At 46.6% G+C, this 9,087-nt stretch overlaps 1 protein-coding gene across 1 annotated transcript; it reads left to right on the top strand.

The window, feature by feature from the left end:
• The first annotated feature begins 1,546 nt into the window (after nucleotides 1–1,546).
• POLR3H (RNA polymerase III subunit H) lies at nucleotides 1,547–7,971 on the top strand. The gene is made up of 6 exons (XM_064420096.1): nucleotides 1,547–1,791; nucleotides 2,949–3,045; nucleotides 4,666–4,752; nucleotides 5,731–5,794; nucleotides 6,408–6,615; nucleotides 7,100–7,971. The coding sequence occupies exons 1-6, from the start codon at nucleotides 1,681–1,683 to the stop codon at nucleotides 7,151–7,153; spliced, it is 621 nt and encodes a 206-aa protein (XP_064276166.1). The 5' UTR covers nucleotides 1,547–1,680; the 3' UTR covers nucleotides 7,154–7,971.
• Nucleotides 7,972–9,087: the final 1,116 nt, after the last annotated feature.

A 9,087-nucleotide genomic window follows, 5' to 3' on the forward strand; every position in this document is an offset into this window, starting at 1 on the left:
GACAGCTCTACATTTAATGATTTCTTACCTAAACTGCTCGTTACTGTCCCACCACACGCTGCTGGGGAGTGTGGGGGATGACACACTTAGCCTCAGCATCAAAGCCATGATGCTGACAGTGCAGTTTTCACTGTCAGCCGGGGATGTTTGGTTTTCCTGGCAGATCTTTTTTTAAGCACACTTCAAACAACCTCCTTTCATTTTCCCTGACAAACCTCAGACGTTAGCACACCCCCTTGTTTTCTGCCATCCCTCATGCTGCTTCTCCCTCACACTGCAGGATGTACCGAGGCCTCAAAAATTATACAATGGGGGTTGGTTTCTTTTTGGCAATTAACACTTGCAAATTATTCCAGCTCTGTACCGTGGCAGCTTGTCCCTGAAAAGAATCTTGACCTAAGCATTGGGCAGACACAGCTGTGAGGCACTTCCAGGTGCAAAGAGCATTATAAACCCACCCAGGTTTGCTGGAGATGTGGGCAAACAGCTGAAGAAGTGGCAGAGACTTTCATCTTTGGGCTCCTGAGTGCAAGAGAGACACGGAGCTCCTGACGCAGGTCCAGCAGAGGGCAACAAGGATAATCGGGGGGCTGGAGCTCCTCTCTTCCGAGGAAAGGCTGAGGGAGCTGGGCCTGTTCAGGCTTGGGAAGACTGAGGGGACCTCACCAATGTGTGTCGGTACATGGAGGGTGCCAAGAGGCTGGAGCCAGGCTCTTCCCTTGGTGCCAAGCAGCAGGACAACAGGCCGGGGGGCACAATTGGTGCACGGGAAGTTCCACCTGTGAAGGACTTTTTTCTGTGCGGTGCCCAGAGAGGCTGTGGAGCCTCCCTCACAGGAGAGGGAACGCAAGAACCCTCTGGAGGCAATTCCCGTGCCGTGTACTTTGGGATGACAGTATCAAAACAGCTGGAAAACAAACTTTCTAGCACATTCCCAAGCACTAGAAAGCAGGCATTCTTTATCTATGTAGGACATGCAAAAGACTAGCTCTGAAAATTTCTATTCTTTGTTATTTACCAACCCTGCTTGAGCAGGGAGGTTGGACCAGATACCCCACTGTGTCCCTTACTATCTGACCTGCTCCGTGCTTTTGTGATCTTTGCTGCCCTATCTGGACTGAAGTTTACAAAAATGATAAATTCAATCAGAATAACCGCAGTGGGGAATTGTTCTAGCTGGGGCAAGGGAGAAAGTGCCCGGGAACCCATTTGCAGGAGGCGGAGGGGAAGGAGGGAACTACACAGCATCCCTGCAAAGGACGCCCGGGCGCCGAGCCCCTTTTCAGGTTAATATTGCCCAAAATCGCCCCCGGTCCCCACGGGATCCGGGGCCAGCGGGGGCCGAGCCCAGCGCGGCCCCGCCCCGCCTGAGGGCGGACAAAATGGCGGCCGCGGGGGCCCCGCCCCGCCCCGTGTGTCAATCAGGGCGCGCGGCGCGCCAGCCGAGCGCGATTGGCCGCGGCGGCGCCGGAAGCGGCGCGAGGCCGGGGCGCGCGGCGCGGCTCCGCGTGCGGCGGGCGGCTGAGGGGCGCTGCCGGGCCGGCTCCGGGGGGACACCGGGGGGACACCGCCCGCCGGGCTCCGAGCCACCCCTGGGTGCCCTGCCCCGCCTGGGGTGCCCTGCCAGCCCGGTCCTCGCAGCCCTCCCGTTCCCGAGGCTGCTGGCGCCCCCCCGCCACCATGTTTGTGCTGGTGGAGATGACTGACACTGTAAGAATTCCTCCCTGGCAGTTTGAAAGGAAACTGAACGAATCCATTGCCGAAGAGCTAAACAAGAAGTTGGCCAATAAGGTAAAGCGTGGGTCACGTATAGGGTGATGCAGGCATCGCAGCATCGCCGATGTATTTGTGCCTGGTGAGGTGTCGGAGGGGTTTAGATGTCAAGGCCATCCCCTGCGACTGTCAACAAAGAGACAGCCACTATCATCTCAAAGGGGACATTTTTCTAATGGCTGATGTTGTAATGGGAAGATACCGAGTCACCAGATGGGGCAGAGGAGCGTGGAAGAGAAGTGAGAGCAACTGCTGCTTTGGGTTAAAAGGAGCAATCCAAAATGCAGCCTGAAAAACAAATGCAAACTAGTACATCCAGTGGGGAATTAAAAGATAAACACATGTAGAACATGTAATACTGGAAGAGAAATGAAGCTGCTAGTAGCTGATTTGGTCTGTCTTAGTAATTGAAATACGTGGTGGCAGTAGGAAGTTGGTCTTTGGTGCAGGATATAAAAAGTGTTTTCTGGTGGACCTGGAGGTCAGAGTTTCCCTGTGCAGCGCCAGGACTGTGATTAGTGAATGGCTTTCAACACGGGGCAGGCACAAAACTCAAAATGCAGCTGTAAATGTGAGAGGAGCTCAGAAGAGCAGCCTGAAGGGATGGAGGGTTGTGAACAGCAGATTATACAGGCAGGTTATGAAGAGCAAAAGTCTTCCTTCATCCACTGGTGACTGGTAGATGCCTCAAATTTCTTAGGTAGTAAAGCTGCTCAGAAGTAGCAGAGAAACCAAGAATTTGCCTCGTGTCTCCCCAGAGCTAATACAATATAATATAACATAAGACAAATGCTTCTGAGAGTGGAACTCTAGCAAAAAGCATCTTTAGCATCTGGACAAGCTGTGGGACTGCTGAATGATTGGGAGCTCTTTACTGTCTTGGCAGCTCAAGTTCTCTCACTGCTGACACTTTCCCCAAGGGTTTCTCTTTGTAGCAGTGCTCTTTCCAGTTCCTTCCAGTGCCAGTGAAGCTGTGCTCCCACAGCTTGGATTGGGGTTCCCCTACACTGCTGGTGGTGTTGAAGGCAGTGTTCCAAAACAGCCTCCATCCCATTTTGCCACCCCTCTGTTGCTGCCTTTTGAAAAGGTGTGCATCATGTATGAATTCCATAGTTTGATTTTACCTGCTGGGTTGCTTGATTTACTGCTCTTGGGTTTCTTTTTTCTTTTATCAGGTCGTGTACAATGTTGGGCTCTGCATCTGTCTGTATGATATCACAAAGCTGGAAGATTCATACATATTTCCTGGGGATGGTGCATCACATACCAAGGGTAACTAACTGCTTTTCCTCAGTTGTATTGTGTTGCAGAAGGTTAATTAATGACCTGGAAATGTAAGCTGAGTGCAGTTGTTAGGGGCAGTAACAACCTTAAGTTCACAGCCTTGACTCTGTTCCAGTTAGGAAGGCAAGAAGAACATGGTGAAAATCTCTTGTTTTCTTGGCCATTTTGGGTACAAATACACCTTTAAATAGCCAGTCCTTCTTGCCTTATCCAGCATCTCTGTTCTACAGCTGGAGCCATAGGTGTGGGGTAAGGAAAGGGTTGATTTAGTTGAAAATTACTGAAAGTCTGCACATAGAAAAGAAGTTGTAATAATTGGTCTGCATTTCTCTGATATTTTTTCTTTTTAAAGCCTATTTTCCCTAGCTAGGATATGAAACCTGTTTCTACATATAGCATTTGCACAGCATTTAATATTCTTGTACTAGCTGGAAGTTTTATGACACTTTTGTTGAAACTTAGACAGATCTGGTTCATCATACATTTCTAGTGATTTTTTTAAATAAGAAATTACTAATGTCTTTACTTCGTTGGCAAATCTGAGTAAAAACTGGAAGTGCATGAAAGAAAATTTATTTTTTAAAAGTTAAAATAAGGGTTTAAACTGGTAAGAGATCCATTTTTCTAGTTTCAGTTTACAGTGTGGAATCATAGGTTGAGCACATGAAATATCTCCTGTTAGAAGGGAACTGTACTGACTCTGTGTGCCTCCCCTTGTCTAAATTTTAACTCCAGTAGAACTCATTTCCTTCAAATAAAAGCTTCTCTAATACTGAAGGAGGATGTCAGGCTTTCCTGCTTGCCTTAAACTCCATTCAGCTTCTCAACTTAGAATTACTCCTTGAACTGAAAGAAGAGAACTTTTCTCTCTGAACTCAGGGAGAAACATCTGCTTTAAGGATCTGGGGAGGCACTTTGATAAATCCCACTGTGTCTGCTAATAACTCTTTCTGTAATGCACTGCCTGTGTTGTATGTGAAAGAGGAGCACTGAGGAGGTACAGCTAAAATGATGTTCAATTTCTCAGAAGCATCATTTGGCTGAGATTGTCTTAGTGCAGCATTCTTGTAATAACAAATGCCATGTGCTTAGTTAGAAACATTTTATCTAGCTTGGAGGAAAAATCCTGTTATGTTCCTGTTATGTTAGAGAACCTTGTTTAATCTGATAATACTTGATTTAAAAGATTTCACTTAATGAAAATACAGCATTGCAGACAAAGATAAAAGGCAGAAGTATTAGGAGAAAGTATAATTTCAAGTGATACTCTTGACCATGAAGCATTGTGCTTCCGTCATAACTTCATCAGAGGGCATGCTCCATGTTTATCATCATACACTTTCTTTCTGTGAACTTCTTGCAAAACTGAGGAGCTGGGAACAGGACACTGCTGATCAGCTGCTGCCAGAATTTGTACAAACCAGTTAGGAATCAGAACTATTATTCCTACTTTTCTATCTAATCAGTGCCTGTAAAGAAGTTGTAAAAGAAACTGTGTGTTTTAGAGGGCATATAGGATGTGGGATTTTGTTTTAATGGCTGCCACCCTGTGGGAGGACTGTAGTTTACTAACATGGACATAACGTGAATGATGTGTTTTCTTTGAAGTGCATTTCCGCTATGTGGTCTTCCATCCCTTCCTGGATGAGATTCTCATTGGACAGATCAAAAGCTGCAGTCAGGATGGCGTCCATGGTAAACTGCAACTTCTGACATTGGGGACATGTGAGCTGCAGAGTCCTTGGGTCTGTTGGGACACTGATTTCTGGAGTGATGCTGTCTGTGGGCTGGTTAATGGATGTTGCTGGCCTCTAGTGCTGCTGTGATCTGAGGGTGACTGGTAGTTTGAGTCTGGCAGCTTCCCCTGACCTTGATGGTTTTGTCTGCACTCCCTTTTCCTTTTGCCCAAGAATAGCAGGCAAACCCATCTGGAGCGTAGTCTGGATTTCTTTCCTTGCTTCAGTTAACAGAATTTGTTTTGTTCAGTCTGGAACTATTGGCTTGTGTTGGTCTGATGTATTTTTCCTGTAGTGCTGTACAAATTTGTGTTCATTTCCTGTACCTGAAAACGTGTCAGGGAAATGTCTTTGTGAGCACAAAGTCCTGCCAGAGTCATGGAATATATAATTGATGAGTTGCTTTCCTTTCCTCTCGGAATCTTCCATACAAGGGAGCTCTGCTGCTCAGTTGTTAAATTAGGACAGTAAGGTTACCTTGGCTGCTTTTGTTGCTGAATTTGGGCATGGTCCATTCCCTGATAAAATTCAACATAATGAAATCTTAGGGGGGTTGTGGGGGCTGTTCTTACTTTATATCAGCCTTTATTTAACGTACTACATCTGTGATTTCTGAGCTCTTTTTTGTCACAGACCTCTATAGCATCTGACTCATTTCTTGGAACGCTTTCATTTCCATTCCTGCTCCAAACAACCTTTTCCTTTCCCAGCGGGCACGAAGACTGTGCCCTCTGTTGCTCTATGTACTTTCAGCTGGGTGGTGGCTTTGCTGCCAACTGAAATTGAGCGTTGTGGCTCAAAGAATAATTCCTGCATAATCTCAGTGTCCTTCCTGAGAGAGGAAGGAGAATAAGCCTAGAAATGCATTTTAGGAATCGCTGTGGAACATCATTTGCAAAGAATTGTTTCCGTCTTTACCAAATTCTTTTCTCTGCAGTTTCTCTTGGATTCTTTGATGATATTGTCATCCCACCAGAATCCCTGCAGCAGCCAGCTAAGTTGTATCCTTTGATCACCTTTGATAACTTCACTACTTCATTTCAAAAGATTGTGCAGTGCTGGCCCAACAGGCATTCACCGCTGCGACAATGAAGGTGCTCAGCGGCACAAGCTAAGCCCTTCTGTCGGGCAAGTCCCACAGACTGTTATCACAGCTAGACAGGCCCTCACGCTCATTAGGTTTTGCAGGATCATTGTGCCTGCTGATAGCAGTGAATGGCAGTGTCCCCTGCCCTTTTGTAATCCCTGCCTCCAGTCTTGGCTGCTGCTGAAGATAGAGTGCAGGTTTTACCACATCGTGTAATGTCTACATACGTGTGTGTCTGATGTACTTCAGCGTGGTAGGTGAGGTTGTCTTAGTCTGAGGAGTTTTGCTTGTCTGGGGGTCTTTTCTGCTGCTGTGTTTTTTTGGAGGATGTGTAGACAAGCAGCATACAGCTTGATGCAGGAAATTGAGAAAGATGAGGGTCCTGGGCTGTGCAGACAATGAGCTGGGGCGGCACATTGCAGTTTGGGAAATAGCTGTGAAAAAGCTTTGAATCGAGTCTGTTCTCAGAACTGTCAGAAAGTGATCTGTCAAGGAGAATGCTGTTTCCCTCCTTAATCCTTGGCCAGTGATGAAGCAGAACAGGTGTGGGTGTGGGAATATGAGACAGAAGAAGGGGCCCATGACCTTTACATGGACATTGGGGAAGAGATCCGCTTCCGAGTCGTGGATGAGACGTTTGTTGATACGTCACCGACCGGTCCAAGCTCTGCAGAGGCTTCCACTTCAAACGCCACAGAAGAAGTCCAGAAGAAAGAGGCACCCTACACTCTTGTGGTAACTATGTGCATTAGTTCTTATGGCTTTGTGAGTGTTGTGGTTTATTCAGTGTCTAAAATAGCACCCCTTTCCCAAGGAACTGATTGCTTTAAGCTGACCATGAAGCAGAGTCACAAAATGAAAGGAGTGGAAAAGGGGAGAGATGAGGTTGTTCTTGTGGTTGCTCTGTTTTCTGAGTGTTTTCCCTGGAACACTTTGTGGTTGTTGGTGGTTCCCCCGGGAGCTGATTTAAAGCAAACTACGTGTGCATGAAGAGTGCAGAGCTGGGAGCAGCACATCAAGGTCTATGTGGCAACTGAACAGTCTTTCCTTGCAGTGCTCTGGCATAAAACCAGAGTACAGTGCATGAGAAAGGTGGATCTGAACCAGTGGCAGCTGTGTTCCATAACTTAGATGGGAAAGATGATGTATTTTTAGGCATTTTCCTCTGTTCTCTATGCAGTTTACAATTGCATGCTCTCGTCTTTCTCTCTATGAACAGGGATCAATCAGCGAGCCAGGCCTGGGCCTCCTGTCGTGGTGGACAAACAGTTAGTTACCATCAGAGCCTGCTCCACAGAAGTCTTTCCAGTGGATGTTTGGGACATAATGGGACCCTGCTGGTGCTCATTGCTCCTCTGAAGCTGAATAAAAAATTAGATCTGCCATTCTGTTTTCCCTTCAGCTTCCAGGCTGCCAGAGAGAGACAGTTGCTTTCAAGAAAAGTCTTCACTGACGTGCAGAAGTGAATTTACAGGCACAAAAAGCCTTGAGCACAGCAGCTACAAACTCAGCTGGAGCTTTGGTCTCCTGCCCTGGAGGGAAAATTCTGGAGGTCTTTGCTTGCCTGAATCAAGGAAAGAGTTGACTTTAGTGAATGAAGGCAGAAGAGAATACCTACTGAGAAGTACCACTCCTTAGGCTGGGAGCTTGATCTCAGAGTAGAAATCTGCCCTTCTCTTGACAGGAACTGAAGAAGAGACAGCAACAGGCTTGAGTTAGTAGAGGTGTGGTGCTCTGGAGAGCTGGAAAATGCTGCTGCTGAGAGAGCAGGGGAGGTGGTGGTGATGTTCTGCTAACTATGGGAACTTCACCCATGGATGAAGTCAGCCAGAAGGAACAGGAATGACAGTTTACTCAAAAGTAACTCGGGCTTAGTGAAGATGACCACCGTGGAAAACTACAGGCTCCTTATTGTGCTGAATGGAATGACTTTTTTTGGGTGGGTACTATTGATGTAGAATGAGCTAAACTTTGCAGGAGTTTGAAAATATGAAATTTTGGACTGAAATGGATGAAGGCTGCTTTGAGCAAGCGAAATCCTTGTTTGTGGGGGCTTTAATACTGTAAGTGGAATAAATAGTAAAAACCACACAGCCTGCCTTCCTGTACAATTTGTGGGGAAACTATTAGCTTCCTGCCTAGCAGGAAGAAAACACTTGCCTCCTGCAGTTCAGCTACTTGGATTTCAAGGCAGACAGAGCTGAGACCAACGCTTTGCTCTGTGCTAACAGCCAATGACAAACAATTGCCATCACCCTCCCTGACAGCAGTACAAGGAAAGGAGGGAACAAAACAGTGAGTAAAATCTATGCAGGGCCCATTGCCAAGAGAGTGATGTTGCACATAATTACAAAGCCAGCCACGTTTGGCAGGAAGGAGCTGTAATTCCCTGGGATAGTGGGTCTGCTTAACCTCCAACTGTGAAAACAAAGCCTGAGTCATCAGCGCCCTCCCTGCAGCATCGTTAGAACCCCTTAATTCTCAACTGTTATTCCTGGTGCAATGCCCTAATTAAAAGGGAGCCTAGAATTCTTTAGGTTCACATAGTAACTGAGGTCCATCTGTGCACATAATAAGCTTACTGAATGCCACCTACAGAGCAGCAGTGTTCACACATGCAACCATCTAGCTGTGATGGAAACAACTGAAAACCCCAGCTGTCTGTATAGGTGGAAATTTGGGTGAAACAAGTGAGGAGCTTCCACACAGGCTGTTCCCTGCAAGGGGAAGAAAACAGTCCAACTACTCCAGGTAGTTGTTTTGCTCAGCTCCTTTTGGACAGGGTCAGGGCTCCCAGGAGTACAGTGAAGTGGTAGCAATGTGGTTTTGTGTGCTGTTTTCATGAGAGAGTCCTCAACATCCATCTCCTGCTGTAAGTTGTGCTTTAGGAAACTTAAGTGTGCAGTGCTGGGACATCAGAGAAGCAGGTGTTCTTTGCAAGTTTGTCATTGTTGTCATAGTGGCAGTGTTGCTCTGGACAGGAATGTAGGGGGGAAAGTGGTCATAATCACAAGTGTAGCTTGCAGTAGTTTAATGGCAAGAGCTGAACAGTCCAGGACAGCTGTGAGGGCTCTTTTTTTACCACAATGAGTTACTGTTCCATTTGGGTTTTTTCTCCATATAGCAGTGATGTAGAAGTTCTTTCCCACCCTCCTGGAAACAATGACGGGGATTAGGATGATGAATACAATAACACATGACAGAAGA

The sequence above is a fragment of the Passer domesticus genome, chromosome 5 (genome assembly GCF_036417665.1).
Source record: "Passer domesticus isolate bPasDom1 chromosome 5, bPasDom1.hap1, whole genome shotgun sequence".
NCBI lineage: Eukaryota > Metazoa > Chordata > Aves > Passeriformes > Passeridae > Passer > Passer domesticus.

Bases quoted from the DNA above. Each gene is read 5' to 3' on its own strand.
- POLR3H (XM_064420096.1), top strand. From the start codon at position 1,681: ATGTTTGTGCTGGTGGAGATGACTGACACTGTAAGAATTCCTCCCTGG. The intron at 1,792-2,948 runs GTAAAGCGTGGG...TTCTTTTATCAG, and splicing joins ACAAGAAGTTGGCCAATAAG to GTCGTGTACAATGTTGGGCT. The intron at 3,046-4,665 runs GTAACTAACTGC...TTTTCTTTGAAG, and splicing joins TGGTGCATCACATACCAAGG to TGCATTTCCGCTATGTGGTC.